Here is a 27565-nt window from a genome sequence, read left to right as displayed (position 1 = left end):
CTGCTCCCACTCATCTGCTCACTCATCTGCTCCCACTCATCGCAGTCCTGCTGCACCTGTTGCTGCCACTCTGCTGTGGTCTCTGCGCACCTGTCCTAGGGCAATACCAGCATGCCCATGACTGAGAAGCAGCAGCGGGTTCATGCCTAGTCAGTCCCAATGCTGGTCCCAATCTGGTCTAAATGGGGGAGGGGCCCGCAAGGGGAGTGTTCTCTGGAGAGCCTCCCGCTGCCGCAGCTGTGCTTACCATCTGTGAGCCCAGTGTCTGGCGCCCATTGGTCAGCTGAGCAGCACTCCCACTGTGGGAGCACAGAATGTCTGTCTCCTGGTGATCAGTGCACGTCATAGCCTGGAAGACCAGTTGATCGGCCACTATGACGTGCACTGATCACCAGTAGACAGACAAGACTAGAGGCCCAGTGCACAAAATTTGTACAATTGAGGGGGGTCCCTCAGCCTGGCCTGTGCCCTCTTGCAGTCCAGAAGCCCTCGGGAGATGTGTGACTGCCTTAGTGCTGCCACAGAGACAGGAAAGGCTCCTGCCACCACCATTGCGCTCACCAGCCATGAGCCCAGCTTCTGGCTGAGCAGCACTCTCCCTATGGGAGCATACTGACCACCAGAGGGCAGCTCCTGCATTAAATGTCTGCCCCCAGGTGGTCAGTGTGCATCATAGCAACCGGTTGTTCTGCCATTCAGTCAATTTGCATAATAGCATTTTATTATATAAGATTCTCGATAAAAATTCCTACAATTTTTCTAGCCTTAAAATAATCTTCATTTGATAAATATAGCTGAAAGAAATCATTAGACCTAGCATACTCAAGAAAGAACCAGGGCCTTGGATACAGAACAGTTTTTTAAATCTTTAACATTAGGCATGCAGTTCTTAGCACTCTGTATAATTACAACTGACATTAAATGACACTTTATATTTCTGTCAATCAGAAATGCAAAGTTCTCAATCTTAATCAATTGCATACACACACTTTGAAACACTACTTAAATATTTAAAAAATAAATAAAAATCAGACTAAACTTCTTAAGATGCACTAAAACTAGCTAAATAAACACACATTTTCAGTTCCTGGTTAAAACTTGGCAGAAATAAGCACATCTGTTTACCTTGTCTCCTTCTCAGAAGTCCATTAAACAACACCAAAAAGATTTTTTAGGCATAACCTCCACCTCCCTCCACACACACACACACACACACACACAAAAAAAAAAAAAAAAAAAAAAAAAAAAATACAACAAAACGTAGTAAACTCACAAAATAGATGGAGAAGTCTAACCAATTTCTAAAAAAGCAACAACTACTTGAATACTATGCTTGAGACATTATTCTGAATAAATCAGCAAACCAAAAACTATGAAACAAACTGGCAGTGGAAAAAGCAAACAGCAAGATTAGCGATACCACTCCAGAAAAATATTTGAAACTTAGAAGGTAACAGATAGGGGCTGAAAAAAATTATTTCATTTTCTTCAATAATATAGCAAGCACCACAATGGCTGGTTTGGCTCCAGGATGGTTTGGTTAGAGCACTGGCCATAGCCTTCTGCCCTCAGACCTGGTCACAGGATTTCCCTGCCAAGAGTGAGTAAATGGGTTGCAGATTCCCTAGCTCCAGTAGGGGTTGTAAGGGGCAGGCAGGTAGGCAACCAACTGATGTCTCTCTCTCATGTGGATATTTTCCCCTACTGTTTCTCCCCTCCCTTCCACTCTCTCTAGAAATCAATGGGGGAAAATATCTTTGGGTGAGGATTAAAAACAAAAAATCACCATTACAGAATTTAGATTATAATTCATCTCTCAGTACCCTTCTACCACATCTGCTACTCAATTATATGATTTGTAATTTGACCCTGATCGCTGTCCAGCTTTAAAAACCTATATAACCTGACTTATTTGTGTTATGGGTTACTTCAATGCAAACATTTGTTGAGGCCTAAAACTCAGGATACAGGAGGTTCTCAAATAATGCTGTTTCATTTTAATGTGAAGAAGAAAAAAATCTATTCCCGTCCTGTGTGGAGTTGGCCCATCATCTCATATCCGTGTTCGTTTTCTCTCAGTACTCGTTTCCTCCCACATCCTGAAGATATGCACCTGAGGTGAATGTCCTAGTCTGAGTGAATGTGGGAGGAGTGTGCCCTGAGATGGAAGGAATTCCTCTAAAGGGCTGGTTCATATCTGGCGCACAAGTTGCCAGGATAGGCTCCAATGCTCTCTCCCCACCCCAATCCTGAATTGGAAGAATCAGGTTGAAAATTTGTTTTTATTAATCTTTAATTCTGTATAACTCAAATTTCAATGTTTAATGTTAAATGTGTTTTGAATATCCTAATAAAGAGGGAATACGCAAATTGAGGGTCACAACAAGTCAAATATGGTGGTGGCCAAGGCTGGACGTTTGTGTCTTTGCCATGGAACGAAGCAGGTATTCCGCCCCACCGCGGAGGGCCTGTGGGCAGCGTGCAGGTGCAGAGTGGCCAGAGGGCAGAGAAAAACATTCCAGGCTAGTGGGTGGCCCGTGCAGGTACATAACAGCCGGTGGGCAGCACGCACAAGCACAGAGCGGCCGGTGGCAGTTGTGAACATGCCAAGGGGAGCCTCCGGGGCAGCAGTGCCGAGGAAGAGTGGCTACTCAAGTCCCACCTCCTGGCCCAGAAGATGTGCAACCTCAGGGATAGCCACCGTGGTGGGCCAGATTGACGTCCTCCTCACTGCACATGGGGGTTTGCAGATCTGCACAGCCACAGTCCTCCAGTGCACGCATTCAGTCCCCCAGCAAACTGTCACCCACGTGCGCCTGCAACAGTTCCAGACCATGGAGCACGCAAGTTACCTTGCATCGCACTTCCATCAACCCCAGCATGCCTACATCCCCCACAGGACATGTGCACGTCCCTTCCGGCTCGCTCACAGCCTCTGGAGATTGTCTGGGTGTCCTGGGCGCTGAGGGTGGGTGCCTGTGAGATGACAGTGCGAGGGCGGAGTGATGATGACCTGTTCTCAAGGAGGCTAGTGTGGTGACAAAATCACCTCCGTGGGGCTAATGCAGGCAGGGGCTGAGCAGAGAGCAGGTGCAGACAGACACACTTGGTGGGCACAGGCAGCCCTCACAGAGGTGCCTTCGTTCAGCGTTCAAGATCATTAACCCAGAGGAGGTGAGGAGTTCCGTCCTATCAGTGAAATGGTGGGATAGTCGGGGCGAGTGCAGAGGAGAAATGTGCACTTTGGGAGCCAGCAGCCATGAGTGAAGGCTGCCCTGACTGAGCCTCACTTGCTTGGAGCCTAGCACACTCCTGCCGGGCAGTAGGTGACAGGATGTGCTTTTCCAAGTTAATGAGAGAAAACATTGATTCTCCCGCTACCTGCGAAGGCGGAAGGTGGAGTGGGGAGACACATGGGGAGTGAGCAAGGTTCCCTGTCTGGGGGTTCCAAATCCACCATTGGTTCCTTTCACCGCTGACTAGAGATATACAGGGTGTCCCCCAAAAATGTATTAACATTTTGAATACCTACTTATTCCAATAGGTTTAAGCATGAAAAGAAAGAAACAACAATGGAGTTGTCATATTTTAAAAGTGTGGAAAAAAACTGGCAGCTGAACATTCCCCAAGGGGTCCCGGATTGTAGAAGGTGCAGGCTGGACTAACACCAACGCCCCCCCCCCCCCCCCCGCACAAATTTCGTGCACCAGGCCTCTAGTTTATTTAGAAGCCTGGTGACATTTTTGTGATCAGAAATATGCTTTAGGAATGTTTATCAACTAGAGGCCCTGTGCTCGAATGTTCAGTGAGAACTTAGTGTACTTTCCTTTCAAGAGTGCTATAATGATTCCTATCTTGCAATTCTGGACTCATTTTTTCTATTCCTCTCCTCCCAAAGTTAAAAATTAAGGATTTTCATTCTAGTATAAGCTCTGATTATCTGACCATACTATATTAATGATATCTGTTACTCTATTCCTAGTACTTCATCCACACATGTACTTTCAGCAATCACTTTCTGGTAAGCACTTTCATAGTTATGTTGCCAGCACATCTATTTCTATTACACTCCTGCAATTTCTAAGTAATGTTTCAGAAACTTAGAATTTTCAAATTCATGAATATTAGAGTAAAACATATCTTACCATCAGAGGTCAGTCATACTTTCAACTTTCACTAATGTTTTCTATTTTCTAGTCCTTCACAAACAACTTTTAAAATTTGGAATGTTCCATTATGTCAATTCTTATCATCCTATCTAATAAACAGAGAATATGCTAATTGACTGCCATGCCCTCAAAATTGGCAGTGCCCTCAGCCACAAAATGGTGGTGCCCAGTCCCCTCAGCCCCACTGGGGCAGCAGGTGCGTGGCACGGCCGGGCCTGCCCCCAGGTGGGTCCAGCCATTCCGCATGCCTACCTCCGGAGTCCCTTAGTACCCTCAGCCCCCCAGCCGCCCAGGGCTGACCCGAGGTGCAGGCAAGCCTCAGGTGGCAGCTGCCCAGCTGCCCAGGGCCACCAGAGGCTCAGGTAACCAGGGCTGGCCTAGGCTTACACTGCTAGCAGTGGCAGCAGCATAGGTGTGATAGGGGCGTCGCCTTCCCCTGACTGCCAGATCACCTCCCACCCAAGGGCTCCCGGACTGTGAGAGGGAACAGGCCGGGCTGAGAGACGTCCCTCCAGTGCATGAATTTTCAAGCTCCGGGACTCTAGTTTCTGTATAATGTGGATTAGATCAAATCAGAGCTCCAAGTCACTGGGAAATTCTACTCATTATAATAAAATCCTTTTCTATCTAAAAATCAGTGCTTATACCTATCCCCATCCCACTCCCACTTTACTTTCAGCACATCAGTATCAGCTTTGTTTGGATGCACATTTTTCACAAACTTTAAGAAAAAATTAAGCTCTGGTCACCTCCTCTTATTAAATCTTTCAGGCCTAAGTTTAAATGGATTAAGGACCTGACAGCCAGTCCTTAAAGTGCATTTGGACTGTAGTAAAGTTAGGAAATATGTCCCATCCCCCAAAACCTAGATGCTAAGGATAAGATACTTTAGTGGCTAGAACTCTATTAAATTGTGTCTATTTGGTACAGGACAAAGTCAATACTTTTCAAAACATTTTTGTACTCTCCAAGTCACCAGAATAATGGTGGGACCCTTTATACTAAGGAGACCCAAAACAGCAGAGTTGGATCTTTGCCAAAATCTTTGAATCAAGGGTCACCGAATAACCATAGCCACATTTGTTGGCATAGTGCATATGGTGGGGGTGGGGGTGAGAGGCTTTATGACTTTTAAGTCTCTATAACTTTGTCTTCTTCCTGGTACTCCAACATTTGGGGGTTTTTAGCTCTCTCTTCCTATTCACTCTCATCTGGTCCAGGAACCATTATTTCTCAGAACAGAACTTTTCACATTTCTTTTTCATCTTTGTATACATATGCAAACATGGAAGATTTCAAGGCAGCTTTATAATCCCTTAATCTATTCGTTCAAACAATCTAAAATGTAACTATAATTTAATCATCCATAAGCAAAACAACACACTGTAACACATCTTACGTATCATCAAAATATTTTAGAATGTTCTCCCATGCCAAAGCCGGTTTCGTCGGTCTGCGGACAGGTTCGATTCCGGTCAAGGGCATGTACACTGGTTGCGGGCACATCCCCAGTAGGGGGTGTACAGGAGGCAGCTGGTCGATGTTTCTCTCTCATTGACATTTCTGACTCTCTCTCTCCCTTCCTCTCTGTAAAAAATCAATAAAATATATTTTTTAAAAAATAGAATGTTCTCCCAGAAGAAATAAACAGACCATCAGTAAAAACCCAAGAATGTCATAAGTTGTGTGTAAATTGTGGGTAAGGGAGGAGATGGTGAGACAAAAAAGTTAGCTAGGCAAGGGCAGGACTAGAGGAGGAAGAAGTGAAGCCAGGAACCCAGCTAGGCAAAGTTATTAGGACACCCCAATTGGGGTGAGAAGGAAGGATGCTTACAAGCAAGCTTGCCAGAGGCATTAACTTTAAAATGTATGGCTATCACAAAGGCAGAGTGCAGATAACCAATCACAAGGCTGTGTGAGGCAAGCATATACTATACATACAAAAGAGCAAGCACTCCCTCCCCTTCTCCCCGGCAGCTGCAGGGATGGATACCTAACATTCCTGCTGCAGGGGAGCACATCCCAAGCCCACATGGCTTATGGCCATGTGGCCCTCCACACATGGTCTATTAGGGTCTTTAATTAGCTTGGATACTAAACTACTTCCGACTGTAACATGGAAGGAAGTTCTGAACACTGACCTGCTACTAGAACCCTAGCTGCACCTTTTCCAGCACTGGCTTCTGCCAATAAACTTTGTTCCATTAATGGGTTTTTTTGTCTTTGATTTCATTTTTTTTTTTATTTATGAGACAGAACTATGGCTCAAAACACCCATATTTTTGGTTTCAAAGGGAAGAGCAGAATTCTGTAAGCAATGGAAGCACTATTTTAAGAAATTGTTTTTCAAATGCAATCTAGCAGAAAATAAACTTATTTTTAAATATTCAGTAAGGTAGCAAGTTAACCAATATTCAGCTTTCTAGATAAAAATAACAAGCAGCTGGAAAATATATTCTAATAGCATTAAAAAAATAAAACCGTAGAAATGCCCTCAAAAACAAAAAAATGTGCATAACATGCAAAAATCGTATAAACTTTACTAATAAATAGAATGTTCAGAAAAATGTAAACCACATTCTTATAGAAGGTCTTGATATTATAAAAATTTCAATATATCCCTAACTGGGATCCCATTAAAATACTAAGGAAGTATATGGTATGATTCTGTTGGAGGAAAATGGGTTATTCCTAATAAAATTGCACCAAAACAAGGAAGTATTCAAAAAGGAAACTTTTAAATGGAAGTAGAAATTAACTAGAATACACTACCTCTACTGATATTCCAAAACTAGGTTTAAGTCATCTAAAAAACTTAAAACAGAAGAAAATGGATTTCTTCACACACACACACACACACACACACACACACACACACACACAATGGATTAATATTTCAAAATTTTTTTAAATCAATAAAGATTTTAGGAGAAAGTCCAAGACAGGTACCCAAAACAAAACAAACAAAAAACAGCCACAAACAAGAAGTTTGAAACACTTATAGTACCTAAAAGCCAAAATATGATAAGCAAACAATATCACATACAAAGAAAGGGAAAGTGAAACAACAGTTAAAATCCCAATTTATAATACTCTTTGCCAATTTAGTAAGAACAAGCTGAAATAAGCTGATAAGAGAATGGGTATTAATTATGTAAATGGGCAAGTCACACAAAAAAATTGTAATTTTAGTAATATATAAATCCTCTTTAAAGTATTAGACATTTACTACAATTTGTTTTTAACTTTGCTTTTCCTCTTCCCACTTTGTATCTTGAATATCCCTTCTCATCAGAACATAAAAATCGATTTCATTTTTTAAACATTTGCGTAAGGTATATGGCAATTTTGGGGTGGGAGCTTAAATGGCCTGTGGTAAAAGGAGCACAGGGTATCTGCTTAACATAAGAATACATTTTTGAAGTTACAGAACACCACAAGTGGAAAACAGGTTTTTCAATTTGATAAGTACTCATGGGGAAAGAAATCTTATTGGTTACACAGAAAGCAAGATAGAATTCCTATAGGAATTCAAAGATTGAGATATATAGTCAAAAATAAGAAGGGGTGAGTTACGGACCCTAGCTAATGACTCTGAAGATGGACAAAATTTCTCTTATACACCTTTCAGTTCCCTCACAGAGTAAAGTTGAAACCATACACATATATATAAACCTCCAAACTTTCCATTATAATTACTAAATTTAAAACCTCTTCTGCCAAGCCAGCATGGCTCAGTGGTTGAGCATCGCATAAACCAGGAAGTCACGGTTCAATTCTTACCTCGGGCACATGCCCGGGTTGTCAGCTCGGTACTCAATGAGGGGCCTGCAGGAGGCAGCAGACCAATGATTCTCTTTCATCATTGATGTTTCTATCTAACTCTCCTCTCTTCTTCTCTGAAATCAATAAAATATACTTAAAACAAAACAAAAACCCTCTTTTTCTGCCTGAAGCTCTTTTCATTAATTCGTTATCAATCAGATGATAAAATGCTTTTGCTAATTCATATTTTTAAACTCCAAAGACTGGTAGCAATACTGTGAATAAGGCACCTTTCCCAAAAAGCCTATTTAAGCCAAAGTTCCAGAACAAAACATCAAAATCTAGTTCACAATTGGAGAGGTAGGTAGCTCTGTTGTCCAAAACATAAAATGTAAGTTAAAGTAAAATTTTAATGTTTAAAGTGTTGATCAACGTATCAGAGATTGCTTGTTGTGGCTTAGAAATCTGCAGAAATGCATGAATCCCTCTGAGAACATCCCTACTAACTTCATTAAGAACACATCATCCTAGACTAGAAAAATTCCTTTGACTAGAAAGTAATTATCATTTCAAGTCCGACCATTACTTTAGATTTTTTAAAAATCCACAGACTTCTTATAATCGTAATCCATTACAACCCTAAACTTAGATTCCTTATAAGGAAACAAACTTTAAAACCTTACTACTCAGCAAACTACTAACAGAAACTGGACAGCATGAATTCTTAAAGGTTGAGTGGAAGCCCAGATCCAAAACTCTTCTTAACTCTTTCTCAGGATCATTGTTGTGAAATTTAGAGACTTTATTTTTCCACTTATTTGGCACAACAGTGAAGTACCCATATGTTTCATGCCTTCTCCAAATATTAGTTGGTGGCTTAATTACAGAAGCAAAGGTGATTTAATACTGTAATCTACAAACTGATTAGAATAAATTCTCTATATATCAGGCGCTATATAGGGCCTATCTGACTGGGTTAAGTCTCCATTTTTCCCAACTACATTAGGTAAAGTTTAATGTTGTGGATAAATGTGACTATAAAGCATAACTCGTGAAATATGAAAAGTTTAATAGCATAATTTATACAAAATTTGCCTCATGTTTTTGTTTTTCAAGAATGGCCACAATGGATTTATCACTTGTTACCCTTTGATCAATTATCAGTTTAATGATTCATCCTCTGACCATAGTCTACCTTCTCAGCCCACCAATACTAATGATTTAACATCTCTGAAATCGGAATGCAATGATAGATGGCATCTTAGAAAAGCTGATAGCCATATGGCAGTCAGGATATAAATATAAGTGTTACTGTTTAAGTCTGCTCAAAGCCTTGGCCAGGAGTTCAACAGGTTAGAGCCGTGGTCAGCAAACTGCGGCTCACGGGCCACATGAGGCTCTTTGGCCTCTTGAGTGTGGCTCTTCCACAAAATACCATGGCCTGGGCGAGTCTATTTTGAAGTGGTGTTAGAAGAAGTATTAGTTTTAAAAATTTGGCTCTCAAAAGAAATTTCAATCGTATTTTGATATTTGGCTCTTGATTTTTTTTTAAATATATATATTTTTTATTGATTTTTTACAGGGAGGAAGAGAGAGGGATAGAGTTAGAAACATCAATGAGAATCATCAATCAGCTGCCTCTTGCACACCCCCTACTGGAGATATGCCCGCAACCAAGGTACCTGCCCTTGACCGGAATCGAACCTGGGACCTTTTCAGTCCCCAAGCCGAAGCTATCCACTGAGCCAAACCGGTTTCGGCAGCTCTGTTGAGTTTGCCAACCACTGGGTTAGAAAATCATACTGATATATCAAGATTTCAGGTTCTATTCTTGATCAGGGCACATTCAAGAATCAACCAATGAATGCATAAATAAGTGGAAAAGCAAATCAATGTTTCTCTCTCTCCCCCTTCTTCTCTAAAATCATTTTTTTTCTTCAGGAAAAAAGTATGCTCAAACTTGGTTTGCCTTTAATTTCCTTTGACGCTTGACAACATCTTGACATTTCATTGAGTAAAACAATGAAGGACCATCCTAGAAAAGACTGAAGTTTTAAAAGTTGCAAAGTGGGTAAAAAAAACTCTTGGAAGAAAATCCTGGAGATAATTGAGGAAAGCTTTTTTAAAGTTTGCTTGCAACATCAATGCTCTCCATGACACTGAAGAAGATATTGTAAAAAGAAACACAATCACCTGTGAAGGTGTTTTAACCAAATTAAATTTAACTGGTTTAAATGTAATGCTTACAATAAAATTCCAAAAAAGACTACCTCTCAGGTTAATTGGCAACATTTCCACTTAATGCCTCTTACACCTGATGTCATTTTCGATACAATGAAGTTGTATGGATCTTCCACTAACTTCCCAAATGGAAAAATCAACCTAGTATTTGGACTCTAAACCCAATTTCCAACTAGAGGCATCTCTACCTTTGGCTTACTTTTACACCTCCAATCTACATCTGTTGTCCTACTTTACACTCAACACACATATGATACGATTTACAGGATTAAAAAGAGAAAACTGAATATAGCACAACAGGTCTCTAAGAGCCCAATCATTAAGGCATTCATTGTCCATAATAAATTAAACTCTCCCATGCATATAGAATGGCACTAGCTAAGGACCATCTTTGTAATTTGAGAAGAGTGTGTTTTTTAATTCAGGTGAGAAACTACTACTAGGTTGAGAAAATGAATGGGGGCTTCCCAGATATAAGTGGTCATCATAACCTAAGCAATCTATATATATAAAAGCTTAAGCGACCAGGCGGTAGCTACGATGCACACTGACCACCAGGGGTAGATGCTCAATGGAAGCAGGGAAACCACAGGCATGGAAACGTGGAACAGACGAATGAATCTCAGAGAGAAGAGAAGAGGAGGAGATTAATCAAAGATTTTACTAGTATATAGTATACTAGAGACCCAGTGCTCCAGGTGGGGTCCCTGGGCTTGGCCTGCGGGGATCGGGCCAAAACCGGCTCTCCCACATCCCCTGAATTGCGAGAGGGGGCAGGCCAGGCCGAGGAACCCCACTGGTGCAGGAATCCTAATTTTGTATGAGTCTCAATTTGCAAACAGTTGAAGCATCTTAAACGAAGGTATTCCCCAGGCACTTAAAGGTATGCTAGAGGTACTTAAAGCTACCCCCTCCCGAACCCCCAATAAATACCATGGCAAATCTTCCCGGAGCTTTTATATGACACAATTTAAATAACTTATAATAAAGTAATATGTTTCTGAAATATGTAGTATACAGTTAACACATAAATAAATAACTCATCAATAGGAAAAGGGGAAAAATCAATTAAAAGACACTATAATATAGTGGGGTTTCAGACGGAGCTCAAATCCACTTTTTATTATGTGGTAGGTAAAACAAAAGACAGTGCCCAGGACAGTAAGATAAGGAAAATAAGACTCCTAACTCACTTATTTGCCCAAAAGCAAGTCACAATGTCCCACTTCAGGACTCTATGGTCTTCCCAAAGCACCTAAGAGACTTTTTGGGGCAGTTCTCAGCAGATTCTATAAACTCTGAATGAGACCCAGCTTTCTTGGATTTGGACATCCTCCTCCCATCCCAATCCTATAATTGAAGATTTGTCTAGCGAGAGCAAATACCAATTCCCCCACATCTCCCCACTTCCCATTAATACATGGTGCTAATACAACTGCCTATAAATATTCAAAAATAAGTCTTGATGTAGTAAATATAAAATGAATGAATGAAACACTAGAAGAAAACCTAAACATAGGATGTCTTAACCAGGACTGGAAACCTTGAAACTTTAACAGGAAAATAATAGTTCAATACCAGTATATAAAAATAAAAAGTTCTCTATGTCCAGGGATACCAGAATGTCAACAGATAATAGATGTGGAGGGGAACTCTTTACAATAAATGACTCTTAAGCAATCTCAAAAAGAGACAGATGATATCCCAATAAGCAAATGGACATGACAATTTATGGAAAAGTAAATCCAGTGGCCAACATATATTAAAATTCACAAGTGGGGATCTTCAAGTCAAAGTTCCAATGAGATAATCCTTTATATCCGACAGGCAAAGATCAAAGATTATAAAAGAGCTGACAATCACTGATGGAAGAAAGAGGAAGTGCTAAGCCTTTTTGGAAATTTAATCTGTTAACATTTATTAGAGCTAAGAAAATAGTTCCCTTCTACAAGCTATCCTACTCTTTGAAATCTATCCAATGGAAACAGGTATGTGGAGTAGCAAAAAAAAAATGAGAACCAAGTGTCTACTAAATGGGGAATGACTGAATTTCATGGTAATTCTTACTGTGAAACCATTAAATAACCATTAAAACATAATTACATTTCAAGTGAAAAGTGCCAAGATATATTGGGTCGGCAGCTAAGTAATTGCGGGTTTCACACATATATGGCTTCAGTTGAATTTTTAGGTTTGCAGACGTAGTACAAATGTAAAACACATTTTGTTATTTGATAGTTGGCTATTCAGCTGTTAATCAGTAAAAAAAGTTTTTTGATCTGTTTTGTAGTTTTCGTTTGGCGTTCGTTAAAAAATGGAAAATCAAAAGGAACATTTTCGTCATATTTTGCTTTTTTATTTCCGCAAAGGAAAAACGCATCGCAAGCTTATAAAAAGTTATGTGCTGTTTATGGTGACGAAGCCTTAAAAGAACGGCAGTGTCAAAATTGGTTTGCCAAATTTCGTTCTGGTGATTTTTCACTCAAAGATGAAAAACGCTCTGGTCGTCCAGTTGAAGTTGATGACGCCCTAATCAAAGCAATAATCAATTCGGACTGTCACAGTACAACACGTGAGATTGCAGAGAAGCTTCATGTATCACATACATGCATTGAAAATCACTTAAAACAACTTGGCTATGTTCAAAAACTCGATACATGGGTTCCTCACGAACTGAAAGAATCACAGTTAACGCAACTCATTAGCAGCTGCGATTTGCTAAAGAAAGGTAATGAAAATGATCCATTTTTAAAAGGACTGATAACTGGCGATGAAAAATGGGTTGTTTACAACAATATCAAGCGGAAAAGATCGTGGAGCAGGCCAGGTGAACCAACTCAAACAACATCAAAAGCTGATATTCATCAAAAGAAGGTTTTGTTATCAGTTTGGTGGGATTACAAAGGAATTGTCTACTTTGAACTCTTACCACCCAACCGCACGATCAGTTCTGATGTCTACATTGAACAACTAACGAAATTAAACAATGCAGTTGAAGAAAAGCGGCCCGAATTGACAAATCGAAAAGGTGTTGTATTCCATCATGACAATGCAAGGCCACACACAACTTTGGTCACTCGGCAAAAATTAATGGAGCTTGGTTGGGATGTTTTGCCACATCCACCATATAGTCCTGACCTTGCACCATCTGATTACTTTTTGTTTCGATCTTTACAAAACTCCTTGAATGGTAAAAATTTCAATAATGATGATGATGTCAAATCGTACCTGATTCAGTTTTTTGCTAATAAAAACCAGAAGTTTTTTGAACGTGGGATTATGATGCTGCCTGAAAGATGGCAAAAGGTCATTGATCAAAATGGGCAATACATTACAGAATAAAGTTATTTAGTTCCATGAAAAAATTGTCTTTGATTTTCTTTAAAAAATCCGCAATTACTTAGCTGCCGACCCAATAGATTATCGTTTTATACAGTATGGAAAAAACAAACGAGTATCTGAATGTGTATTTATATACTATTCTACTGAGTATGTAGACAAATCAGATATGATGTATACTTAGCTATATAGGGATTACCTAAAATAAAATGGGGAAGAAAGGATATCAAGTGGTGAAAGGAAGCCAAGAAGTCAAGGTTTGATTCCTGATCAGGGCACATGCCAGGGTTTTGGGCTCTATCCCTAGTAGGGGATGTGCAGGAGGATCAATGATTCTCATCACTGTTGTTTCTATCCCTGTCTCCCTCTCCCTTTCTCTCTCGGAAATTAAAAAAAACACACGTGTTTTTAAAAATTACAATAAAGCAATATACTTATATATGTGTAAAATTATGCGTTATGTATGTATAAATACTTTTAGAGTTTAGATCTTGTCAGCGTTTTTTCCTTACAGCATATAATATATACATTACTACTCCGTACATCTTTAATTTTTCTATCTCTAGGGACCTCAAATCTACTTTTATTATTTTTTAAATATGTATTTTATTGATTTTTTACAGAGAGGAAGGGAGAGTGATAGTTAGAAAGATCTATCAGTTGCCTCTTGTACACCCCCTACTGGGGATGTGCCCGCAACCAAGGTACATGCCCTTGATGGGAATCGAACCTGCAACCCTTTAGTCCACAGGCCGATGCTCTATCCACTGAGCCAAACCAGTTAGGGCTCAAATCTACTTTTAAATTAACAAACTTGTTTTATGTTTACAACACTTAAGAGATCTAAGCTGTAATTTGATTCCAGTAACAAGCACAAACATTCAATACTGCCACTGCAATTAGTCTTACTCCTGTGTTTATGTCTAATTCCCCTCTTCTCTAGATCATATCTGTACTAGAGGCCCAGTGTACAAATCTGCACGGGTGGGAGTCCCTCAGCATGGCCTGCGGGACTGGGCCGAAACAGGCAGTCCGACGTGGACTGCTGCTCCTGCCTGCCACTCCTGCTCACCCCAGCCTCTGCGCCTCGCCACCAGCTCACGCTGTCAGTCCTAATCAAAAGGCCGAGTCACCAAAGCAGCACTGGCCATCTGTGGGCCCTGACCTGGCGCCCATCCCAAGGATGGTGGGGGTGTGGCCAGGACTCAATCAGCCCACTGGGCGGGTGGTGGGACATCCTTGCAGGCCTGGGATCCAGATCCATTCCACTGACATTTGCCCTGGTTGTTGGGAACCACCTTGCAGAGCATCTAGGGAGGGGAAGCAGCCATGGTGCCCAAGGTCGATTTCCAGGAGGCCGGAGGTGCCAGTCTGTCAGTGCCTGGCCCATTCTCTGGAGATTGGACCTGCAGGACTACTGAGTAATGAGTGGCTGCCGCAGGGCTGGTGGACTGCTGGGATGCATGTTCAGCTGAATGGCACTCTCACTGTAGGAGTGCAGTGACCACCAGAGGGCAGCATCTGCCTCCTGTTGGTCAGTGCGCGTCATAGTGACCAGTTGACTAGTCCTTCGGTTGCTTAGGTTTTTATATATGTAGATATGGTCTAATTTGTATAGGAAACACCTTCTGCAGTTAACAGTGCCAGTGAGTATGCTTTTATGATTTGCCATTACACCTACAATGGTGCAGTAAAAAGGACATTGGCGTTTGTTTCTCAGCTGCATGTGCACTGCTGCACTGACCTGGTCCTTATGTGTGAGAATAAGCACCTTCCTCCAGTCAGGAAGACTGTGGGCATTCCCTCAATATCTTCTCAATTGTGTGACTGGATATGATTAAAAGTACATGTATTCTGGGGGGCAGTCAAATGAACATTTCTGTAGGTATTTCATAAAAGTATTTTATTAACTGCTCTCCGCTGTTATATTCTACCAAATATTGTTTTTGTTCCCTGAGAAAACATGTTAAAATATCCTGTTATAATTATGGTTTTTCAAATAAATTTTGCAAATCTCTTTAAAAAGTAAAAAGTAGCTTCAAACAATAGACTTTTTAAAAGACAAACTAATCTATAAACAGAAATTATTTTAAATCAATTTACACATTCCACAAAAAAAATCAGCAGCCAAAACTGGTTTGTCTCAGTGGATAGAGCGTCGGCCTGTGGACTGAAAGGTCCCAGGTTCAATTCCAGTCAAGGGCAGTACCTTGGTTGGGTGTGCAAGAGGCAGCTGATCGATGATTCTCTCTCATTGATGTTTCTAACTCTCCATCCCTCTCTCTTCCTCTCTGTAAAACATCAATAAAATATATATATTTTTAAAAATCTGCAAATTTACTAATCATGTTATATGTAAATTATTAAATCATTACGGAATAAGTTATATTAAGAAAAAAAAGTTATTCAAGATAAGCCTTCAGCATTCTTTAGTATTGAACATTTAAGTGTTCTAAATAAAATGACAATGAAGGTATGAAAATTTCATAAGAATGCCTAAGTACCTACTAATGCTTGCATACCAACAATGTTCTTTGCCTGTTAATTTCACAAGTTTGTAACATCCAACAGTTCACCTTAAAACTGAATGATTTAGTGGTTCCAAATGGCCATCCAAAGCTATTATGACTTTCCTATTGCGAAGAGTTGAAGTTCCCACTAGTTCTTTCTGTGTACATGAACTTGACCAGAATAGATACCGGTAACTCCTAAAAAAAGGTCAATTTAAGTTGTCTAAATCAAAAATTTTAAATGAAGTTAGTTTTATATACATGCAATGCTATAATGTATAAGTCCAACAATATATCAGACAAGTGTCCAAAAGTCAAGAATAACTGATTTGGATTGGAGAATCCAAGATGGCTGCACAGGTAAACAGCCACATCTGCACACAACAATTTCAATAAAATACAACTAAAATATAAAATGGACATTACCCAGAACTACAGGAAAGTCAACTGACTGGAAATTCTACAACGAGAAGCAAGGAGAAAACCAGAAGGAAGAGTGGAGGAGCTGTAAAAACCTAAGGTACAGAGACACGCAGCGCGCGCGGAGAGGACGGAGCCGAAGAGGAGGGGGCAGCCGAGTGCTTGGCTGGCGTTCCCTAGCGGGAAGGAGATAAAAGCTCTGACTGTGGTGGGCCCCAGTTCCGAATGCTCTGAACCCCAGTTCTGGGCCAGACCCCGGGGACCCAGGCTCATCCACAGGGAGCTGGGTTGTAAGGCAGAAGGAGGTCCGGGAGGCACGCACATTGCGCAGAGAAGGGACGGTTGGCTGTGCCGCGGGATTGCCCTGGTGGGAAGGAGACAAAAGCTCCAGACTGCTCTGAACGCCACCTCCAACCCCACTTCCAACTGAACTGAACCCCCGTTCCGGGCTCATTGGGGGAGAGCCTAGACTGTTTGGTAGCAGGCGAAAATCGAGGGCACCTTTCTCTCAGAGGTGCTTGCAGCGAGTACTGAAAGACCCTGGAATTTACTGAGACTCAGGAACCGAATAGGGCGGGGCTGACAGAAGCCAAGGCTATAGGCTCCACCCTGAAACCCAGCCCCATCAGGGAAGCTGTGAAAATGTCAACGAAATAGGTCACAAACGAAAGAAATGAAGGACAAAAAGCGACTGGATATAGAGTTCAAATCTACGCTTATAAGGTTTTTCAAGAATTTCCTAGAAAAGGTCGATAAGACCTATGAGGATATGAAAAGGGATCAACTAGAATTAAGGAATCAACAAGAAATGATAAGGGATCAACAAGAAATAAAGAATACATTGTCTGAAATAAAAAATATTATACAGAGTCCTAAAAACAGAATGGAAGATCGCAAGAATCAAGTCAAAGATTTGGAACATAAAGAGCCAGAAGACACTCCTCCGCAGAAGCAAGAAGACAAGAGAATCCAGAAAGTTGAAGATAATGTAAGAAACCTCTGGGACAACTTCAGAATTATGGGGGTCCCAGAAGATGAGAGAGCACAAGATATTGAAAACATACTGAAAGAAATAGTGACAGAAAACTTCCCCCACCTGGTGAAAGAGTTAGACTTACAAGTCCAGGAAGCGCATAGAACTCCAAACAAAAGGAATCCAAAGAAGACCACACCAAGACACATCATAATTAAAATTCCAAGAGCAAAAGACAAAGAGAGAATATTAAAAGCAAAGAGCAAAGAAGGTAGTTACCTATAAAGGAGCACCTATACGATTGTCAGCTGATTCCTCAACAGAAACCATGCAGGCCAAACTGGAATGGCAAGAAATATTCAAGATGATGAATAGTAAGAACCTACAGCCAAAGATAATCTACCCAGCAAAGCTATCACTCAGAATCGAAGGCCAGATAAAGAGCTTCACCAATAAAAAAAAAGCTAAAGGAGTTCATCACCACCAAACCAGAATTATATGAATTGCTGAAGGGGGTTCTTTCGGAAGAGAAAGTAAATAAAAATAAAAATTATGAACAACAAATACGTAACTATCAACAAGTGAATCTAAAAACCAAGGAAATTAAAAAAAAATTTGATGAACAATATTACTGTTGAATATAATAGAATCAGAGGTATGGAAGGGGAGTGAACTGACGATTCTTGGGGAAAAGGGGAGAGGAGGATGTGGGAAGAGACTGAACATAAACTGTGCACCTATGGATGAGGACAATGAGGGGTGGGGAAAGGGCAGAGGGTGGGGTGGGAACCTGGTGGAGGAGAGCAATGGAAGGAGGGGAAAAAAGGAACATTTGTAATAATATGAACAATAAAAATTTATTTAAAAAAAAGAATAACTGATTTGTTCATTCAATATGTATTGAAGGCTTACTATTACTAATTACACACATCAAGTTATTGAAAAACCTGAGACTTGAAAATAACCTGAAAAACTATAAAACAAAAGTTATAACACGGGAAAGGAAGAAACGTTTTAATATGACTAATTATCCTGAAGAAATCTTGCCAGAGGAATGCATGTTCCTTTGTCAACAATATCTATAAACTCCATTAGTTATTACTGGAAGAGACTCATCCTCCAAAAACACTTAGCAAAAGGTGTTGAAGCTACAGTATGAGACAAAACAATTGGTATTTAACTCAGATTTATATTTGGTTCAATTTTGGCCATTCTTTTGATAATAAAGGGATTGTTATACACCTAAGTATACATGCTCAGAGTAACAAATGCTTAGTATATCTTTTGTTTTGCTTGAGCTGTTTTAATTTTATATTTTTGAAGATTTGGTCCTAGAAAATTTAATAACCATCAAAACAGTTTTACTATTTGCTAAAGATCTGCCAAAAAATCTTCTAAACATAGTCAATAACATTGCAATATCTATGTATGGTATCAGATGAGCACTAGACTTATTGGCATTATCACTTCAGAAGGTATATAAATATCTAAACACTGTAGCACATCTGAAACTAATATAGTATGATACATCTACTGTAATTGGAAATAAAACTTTTGTTAAAAAGTTCTGGCACCCTAAGGAAAAAAAAAAAAAAAGGTTATGTGGCATAATTACCACCAAGAAATGTCACATTAAAAAAAGTTTCATGTTGAAACCGGTTTGGCTCAGTGGATAGAGCGTCAGCCTGCAAACTGAAAGGTCCCAGGTTCGATTCCGGTCAAGGGCATGTACCTTGGTTGTGGGCACATCCCCAGTAGAGGGTGTGCAAGCAGCTGATCGATGATTCTCTCTCATTGATGTTTCTAACTCTCTATCCCTCTCTCTTCCTCTCTACAAAAAAATCAATAAAATATGTTGGGAAGAAAAAAATTTCATACTACGTATGCATATATAAAACTAGAGGCCCAGTGCATGAAATTTGTGCTCAGGTGCAGTCCCTAGGCCTGGCCAGCAATTAAAGCGCAAGCGTCCGGCATGGAAAAGGCAGGTCCCAGCTGACCACCCCCCCCCAACTCCCATTGCACCCCCTTCCACCTGAGTCACGTTGCCTGAGTCCCCATGAAGAGATGCAGTGAGTGTGGCCAGATGCTGTGGCCCGGAGTGCAGCATGAGCCTCTGAGCTGCTCAGTGGCACCACAGAAGCCAGGGGGGGGGGGGGGGGGGGGGGGAAACGACGGACGGACACGACAACAGCAGGCTCTTTCCCAGTGGGCCTCGCAGACTGGCCCCTGTGGTTCTGGGGGCTGGGGTCTGGCTCACCCAGAAGAGGCCACACATGTGGCAAGGTGGGCTCCTTGCAGGCACCTGGCACCTGAGCATGGGGAGAGCCCTGGTGTCCCAGGGGAGGGAAGCAGAAGTGAGTGAGCTCAGCAGACACACCGCATTCTCACCACAACTCCGTCCCCATCACTCCCATCCCCAGATGTCATTACTCTTGCGCTGACTTGTTTGGTATGCACAACAGGAAATATTTTGCTTTTGGAGAACAACAAAAATAGGTTTATTTGTGTTGCACTTATTAATTTGCGCAATTATTCAGTGTCTGGTAAGTTAATGTTAAAGAAAAAATAATTTTTATAAAATGTTCTATTATTTTATATTAATGATTACTCATTTATTTCAGCCCTTTGTACTCAGCATGTCTCTATCGAAATAAACCGTTTCTTTGAAAATTGAAGCTTTTGTTTTTTTGCAACCCACATAAACTTAAACCTTTTTTATTTGGCCCGTGTTAGCCTTTGAGTTCAACATGCTTGTTTGTAAAGAGATTTTTTTTTTTTTAATTTTTATTGATTACAGAGAGGAAAGAATAGGGAGAGATAGAAACATCAATGAGAGAGAATCATCAATCAGCTGCTTCCTGCATGCCCTCTCCTGGGGACTGAGCCCAAAACCTGGGCCATGTGCTCTGACCAGGAATTGAACTGTGGCCTCCTGTTCATATGTCAATGCTGAACCACAGTGATGTGGCTAAAAAGTAGATTTTTATAAAGTGAAGACATAGCTAAAATCATTTTTTCAAGAATCCTCACAATTCAGTCCTCCTGATTTCCACTGTATTAATTAGTAATTTATAATCTATATATATAAAAGCCCAGAGACCAGAATGGCTGAATGATAAGAACAACCGGAAACACCAATGGCTATGACGTGCACTGTGGTAGCCAACCAGTCTGATTCAGAGTCCCAATCGGCCCCCTCTCCTACTGGCTGGCCCGGCCCCCAACACCCCAATTGGGGTGGGGTCAGTCGGCCAACTGCCCATGGCCCCTCACTCCCACCAGCCTGGCCCTATGGGTCCCCGTTGGGGTGGGCCAGCCAGACCCCACCTGTGCACAAATATATGCACTGTGCCTCTTGTTAAAAATAATTGGATAAACCATAATATATTTGTACTTACAAAAAAAAAACATACTTAGTGATGACAGACATCAGGCTCTCTAGAGTCTGAAAGATCAGTCTGACTCTTGAATCAGCCTCCTATTACTTTTATGGATTTACATTCACTTATTGCCTCAGTTTCCTTTATTGATAACATGATCTCCACTGTGAATAAAAGGACTGAGATAAATTCATGTAAAGTACCTGCACTATCTGATAGTTTGCATGCTCAATAAATAATAGGTGTTATTGTTGTTAGAGCTAGATATGAACAGAACCTAGCAGATTCCACCATTCCAATGATCTCATACTGCAAATGAAAAAAAATCAAGGTCTCACAACCAGCCAGTACAAAAATTAGGGGTCAGACATGGAAGATGGAAGGCATATTGCTCTTCCCACTAAACAAACAAAAACACAACAAAAACTAGTTTGCTACATCTTTAACATTGTGGTAGTTATCTCGAGTTATCTGGTCACATGTCTGCCCTGTATTTGTAACTGAAATGTAAGCTCACTACTCCAAAATTTCCTTTGAAGAACTAATTTTATGCTCAACAAGGCAATTGGAAGTGAGAAGCCCTAGAGTTAAATCTCACTTCAACTATAGTGTTAGCTTGGACAAGTTAATCATGTTAGTTTCCTAAAATGTAAATAAAATGGGGATACCACATACCTCATGGAATCCTTGAGAGAAAATCAGGAAATACATGTATAAGTGACACAGAATATATAGTCAGTAACAGGAACTCACAGAAAACTATTACCTAACTCATAAAAGGCACATAAATATGGTGTTGGAAGTATGTTGTTGCAAAAAAAATAAAAATATGGAAAAAAGGCATGCTTTCTGAAAGTAAATAAAGCGAAGGCCTTGGCAATATATCTCTAGATATAGTTTTATTCAGAGTTTCCATAATCGTGCTGTTCTTATAAAAACAAAACTACAGTAATTTAAATTTAATTTTTAAAAATTGTTAGTTGGCCCTTTCACTTAGTTAAGTCTTAGTTCTTTTGCACTTTTATAAAAATCACATTTTAAACACGTGAAACTCAAAATTATCTTTTAAATACCTGGAACTGTATATTTTTAAGTGTCCCTAGTATTACTGACAACCACCACTTTTTCATCAACTAATCTCCATAAAGAAATCAACACTAACGTATACTAACTTTGAAGTCATTACACTCTCAGAATACAACTTCTTCACTATTGCCCCATAGGTCATCATCATTAGTGATGCAAAGCTTGTATAACTTTATCAAATTTCAATTTAATATTAAATTAAGCTAAGCTAATAAGATTTTGAAATATACTTTAAAATTTGTTTTGTAGTCAATTATACAAAGAACAACTCACAAAACTCTAAAAGTACTTAGTTCTATTTTCTATAGAGAAGGCCTAATATTTCATTCAACCATCTTAGAGATTACACATTGCCTTGGAACACCATGGAAACTTTCCTCTATACGAGCCAGAAATTGAGTGACTTTCAACTTACATTTAAAATTATATCCTGCCCATAGTTAGGCAACTTTCAATGTTATTACAAAGCTTATTATCAGGTACACCATTTTAAAAAAAGCATTTCAATGACCCTAAATAGGCACAAGGTTTTTGGGGACTGGGGGGTAAGGGAAATGTTCTAAAATAAGGTTGTGGTAATGGTTACACAACGCTGTAAATACTCTATCATAGATTGCAAATTCTAACTCTCAGCTTTAAAAAAAAAAAAAAAAAAAAAAAAAGGCATCTTAAATGGCTAGTAGTATAAACCCTAAAATGCCATGCTCCAGGTAGAAAAGGCTATAAAAGCAAATTTCCATATAAAAATGAGATCTCCTATCAAGCGCTTAATTAACATACCTTCTATTTGTTCCAATCCCCATAGATTTATAAGGCTGCAAACAAAATATCAAGTCTTTATCTCTAACAATAGATCCACTGTTAATTTATAATAAGACACAGTCCTGACAGGGTAGCTCAGCTGCTTTAGTGCATCCTCCACGTACCTCAAGGTTTCAGGTTCCACTTCTACTCAGGGTACATAAAAGAAGCAACCAATGAATGAGTAAATAAGTGGGAAAACAAATCGATGATTCTCTCTCTCCCTCACTCAAAAAAGTAAAAAAAGATACAGAACATGCTATCATTTTTTTTTTTTTTTTGGGGGGGGGGGGGGTGGAGAAGGAAGGATATCCTAATTTATGGTAAAATCTTCAGCTACTCACTGGTTCCAATATTTGTGAAATGAAGTTTCGATTCCTGGAGGAAATCTTTAATCTATGTCTACAGAGTACTGCTTCAGGCAGAATGATATTACTACACTAATCCCATGACTGAAGTTCCTCACTGGCAATTCACATCTAATCCTCAACCAAGGGTTATTTTTTTTTTCATAGAGTGGAAGGGGAGGGAGAAGGGGGGAGGGAGGAAAAGAGAGAGAGAAACATCAATTGGTTGCCTCCTGCAAGAGCCCAGGCCAGTCAGGGAATCAAAACCAAAACTGAGGTACATGCCTTAGACCAGGAATTGAAACCTTGACCCTTTGGACCACAGGCCCATGCTCTAGTCTAACCACTGAGAAAACCAGCCAGGCCACTGGCAATTCATATTTAGATTCAAGTGTGTGTCCACATATGGACGGAAGGGGAGAAAAAAAGGAAAATCAATCACCTATACAGTGAAAAACACAACTGAAAGAAAAAATACACCAAAATGTTAGCTGTTATTCTCAAGGCAATTTCTGATCAGTTTCCTAAATTCCCTAACTAACCATGCATTATTTAAATTAGAAAAAAAAAAACTTTAAATTGCTGCTACACTAAATGAAAGCAGCCACACTCAAAATGCTTTAAGGTGCATGACTCTACAAATAGGACATATTCTGAAAAATGCAAAACTATGGGAATAGAAAACAACCTAAGAGAGAAGTTGCCTACAAAGGGGAATAAAGAAAATTTTGGGGATGGTAAAACTATTCTATCTCTTCATCCTGGCGATGGTTACACAATTGTGAGCATTTATCAAAGCTCATAAAGTTGTGGTTAAAAAAGGTGAATTTTACTATATTCCAATTAATCTAAATTTACATAGTCAAAAATAAAAAAAGTGCTTGTGTGCTAAGCCAATTTTTCCAAGTAGGAGGAAAAAAAAAAAATACTGGGGACCCTGAGCTCTTTCAATCCCCTCATTTTACACAAAAGAAAACAGACCCAGAAAGGTCTGTTCAGGGTCCATTCCTAAATAATGGTAAGCTGAAGTACAGACCTAAGAATTCCCATTTATTTAATTTCAAATCCAGGACTTCCTTCTACTTCACCATTCTCTCTTCTAGAAATTTTCAGACCACAAGTTCCACAAAATGCATGTACCAGTGGATTATGGCAAAAGTAAAATTAAAATGTCCAAATGCAATTATTTTAGTACATAAAAACACGGCTAGGGGGTCCTTCCCAACCTTTGCCAAAGAACCACTTCTTTGTTAGGTAACACCAAGTAACTTAATCAAAGTCTAAGTAGAATCTAGCAGATAGGTGGCTAAGGCTCAATAATAGGTACCATTAGAGTTCCAAAGTAGGGACATTTGACTTATTGTGACTTTGATACTGAGAAGCCAAAGTAAGACTGTAAACAGTTTTTACCAAAACTTTCAATGATGATCATAAATGAGTTGTAGGAAAAAGAAATGAAGGCTATCTTGTGTAGCAAACAGAGTATACTTACCCGTATTTTCTGGCGTATAAGAGGACTTTTGAAACGAAAAAAAGTGAACCGAAAACCGGGGGCAAAAGACCAAAATTGCACAAAAATTACCTGTAGATCTTGACGGCAAAGTAAGTCTTTTCTTTGAAGTAGGGGGTAGTCTTATACAGTGAATATAGGCCTAAACCTATGTTTTAACTGTAAAATTAGGGGGTCGTCTTATACGCCGGAAAATACGGTAGCCAAAAAGCAATGGTGTTCTACCATCTACATGCTGCAAAATAATTTAAGACAAAATAGTTCTTTTCAGTATTGGGGGGGGGGGGGGGGGGGAGAGCATGCCTCCATTACACAAGAACTGTGGGATCAAATAGTGAGAAATTAAAACTTTTCCATGGGTGAGGGAGTACTGATGCAAAGCTTACCAACCTTATTTACCCTTGACAGAAAAAGTATGGTAGCCCATTCATTCTTTGTGCCTTCTGCCTGCACTCATTCACAGAGGCAAGCTCTAGGTTTCGACAAGAACAGAAGTCAATGAAGTAGCTACTCCAATTTTACTTAGGTCCCTTTGTCTGACACTAAAGTTTGTTTCTTTACTGACCGGTTTAAGAAAGAGAGAGAGAACATCAATTCGTTGTTCCATTTATTTATGCATTCATTGCTTGGTTCTTGTATGTGCCCTGACCCAGGATGGAAGGAACCAGCAACCCTGGCAAGTTGGGAGGACCCTCAACCCGACTTAACCACCCAGCCAGGGCCTGCCTGACACCAAGTGTTACCCCTAGACTGCTGATAGAACTCACTAGCCATGCATTAAAACTTCTTCCCATCGCACCCCTTTTACTTTGTTCATCACCTAAGGCGGTTTAAAGTTGTCAAAAGCATAGGGAGATCCTTTTTAGACGCCAACTGTGATTTCCTTCCCACTATGCCATTACAGGTGACAGTAAAAAACAAATCTACATAGCTCATCAGTAAACCGGGAAAGGGGGTGGGGGGGGGGGTGGGGGGAAAAGAAACTCGCTGAAAATAGGAAACGTTGACAACCAAATAAAGTAAAAGTCCGTGGGGTAAAAGGTTCGCCGGAATAAAACGCGGTGTGAGTAAGCCCTGTGTCAGGAGAGGGCCCCTTCACAAAAATAGCCAGAGCTCTCAAGCATTTGAGACGCCGGCTTAGGGAGGTTGACTGACAGACAACAGCTGGGGAGACTCTGTAGTATTGATCTTGTAACATCCTGGCATACTTTGGGAGAAGAGGGGACTCGCGGGGGAGGAGACCCGTTACAATGGCACAACTCCACCGTAAAGGATTTCATTTTGAGAGGCGTGACCCCCTACTACGCTCGGAGGCCCTACTAAGTTCTCTCCTGCTCTAATCCCCGCAGCAATGAATCTCCTTCCTCCCCGTGGAAACAAACCAAAATCAAAAAACAAAACAAACAAAAAACACAAAACCCTCGTGGGGGGCGGGGGGAAGAAGAAAGAAAAAAAAAAAAAACCCACAAAACAACACCTTCCAAAACCACTGGGCACTGGCCATCAAGAACACGGTCACCTCCCTACCTGTTTCCCTGACCCCTTTCCCATTTTAAAATCATACTTTAAGGCCGGGAAGTCTCCCCTTTTCTCCCTTTACTAAGAGGGGCTCCGGCGCCGCCCAATTTCCCAGGCCGCAAAAAGAGGGGGGGAAAAAAGAAAGAAAAAGACTTTAGCCCGCCACATTTCAAGGGATTCATTCTCGTTTTCTCCCTTCGACTCTAACCCTCAATGGAGTCCCCGCTTCTCCTGGAGACGCTCAAGTTTATTAGCCCCCCATCAACCCCAGGACAAAGGTGGATTCCGCGGATTCCGCGGCGCGCCCCCCGCCCCGGCCCCGGCCCCGGCCCCGGCCCCGGCCCCGGCCCCGGCCCCGGCCCCGGCCCCGGCCCCGGCCCCGGCCCCGGCCCCGGCCCCCGAGAGGCGGGGCGGGAGGGTCGGCGCGGCCGGCCCGCGGCTGTGACCGCACAATCCCCGCCGCCGCCCCCCGGACCCCCGCCCGCCCCGCCGCGCTGGGCCTGCTCCCTCCCGGCGCTCCCGCCGCCCGCGGGGACCCGGCTCCCCTCCCCGGCCGGCCCAGGCCCGCCCCGGCGGCGGCGCCCGCGGGAAAAGGTCCGCGAGGAGGAGAGCGCAAGCCGCGTCCGACGTTTGTTTCAAAACATAACGGAGCCCCGGACCCCGAGACCGTTAAACCGCGGGCGGAGGGGGGGAGACGCAAGGGAACCCCGAGAGGCCTCCCTCGGGGCGCTGCTCGCCCGGCCACCCTCGCCGACCCCCAAACCTCACCCGCCGGCACCACCGGGCCCCCCCACACACACCCGCCCCGGCCGCCGGGACGCCCGACAAAGCGGCGGGAGGGTACCTTGTAGAAAGCCCCGTTGGAGCCGCGAACCTCCACCGTCAGCTCCGCCATGTTGGAACCGCAAAGGCCGCCGGGAAGGGATTCTAGAAACTTTCCAGCCAGCAGCGGGGCGGCGGGGGCGGGGCGCGCCGCAGGCGGGGGGAGGGGCGGGGAACGAGGGCGGGGACCGGAACACCCCGCCCCGCACCCCTGGGGGGTCTCTCCGCGCGGCCCGGCTCTCCCCGTGCGAGCCCCTCGGCTCCTTACATCACCCGCCCGGGGCCTGCGCGCCGCCGCCCGCGCCGGCCGCTTCCTCCGGGAACAATCGCCGACCTTTGTTGACCCGCCCCTGCGTCCCCGCCCCCCGCCCGGCGGCCCCGGGGAAGGAGCGCCCTGCCCCGCGCCGGCCCCCGCCGGCCCCTCTCCTCTCGGACCCACTGCGCTCAGGAGTCTGGTCCCGCTACTCGTTGCAAGTGCGGGAGCCCGGAGGAGTTGCCTCCCCGGGAGGGGAGACTAAGAGCGGCATGGGGGGCTCCACTCCCGCGCTGACACAAACTTTCCAGGGGAGAGGGGAGCCTCAAAAAGGAGCCTACTACGTGCTCCAGATTCTCTCGCCTATCTCTTTAAAAATAAAAAATCGGTGGCTGCTCATGAGCCCGATTCCGCAGTCCCACACCTGG

General features: G+C 41.9%; 1 protein-coding gene across 10 annotated transcripts in view; it reads right to left on the bottom strand.

Moving 5' to 3' along the window:
• FXR1 (FMR1 autosomal homolog 1) overlaps positions 1-27212 on the bottom strand; it is a 68918-nt gene extending 41706 nt beyond the window's left edge. For 4 of the 10 annotated variants that reach the window (XM_084875575.1, XM_084875581.1, XM_084875576.1 and 1 more), the window contains exon 1: positions 26907-27209. In XM_084875575.1, the coding sequence (XP_084731701.1) occupies positions 26907-26957 (51 nt within the window). In that variant the 5' untranslated portion in view covers positions 26958-27209. Of the gene's footprint in view, positions 1-26906 lie in introns of all 10 variants that reach the window. The other 6 variants (XM_084875572.1, XM_084875577.1, XM_084875578.1 and 3 more) reach the window with 3 other exon arrangements.
• Between the last annotated feature and the right edge of the window lie 353 nt (positions 27213-27565).

This window comes from Pipistrellus hanaki, assembly GCF_964339955.1.
Source record: "Pipistrellus hanaki genome assembly, chromosome: 2".
Lineage (NCBI taxonomy): Eukaryota > Metazoa > Chordata > Mammalia > Chiroptera > Vespertilionidae > Pipistrellus > Pipistrellus hanaki.
This window is presented reverse-complemented; position numbering and strand designations above follow the sequence as displayed.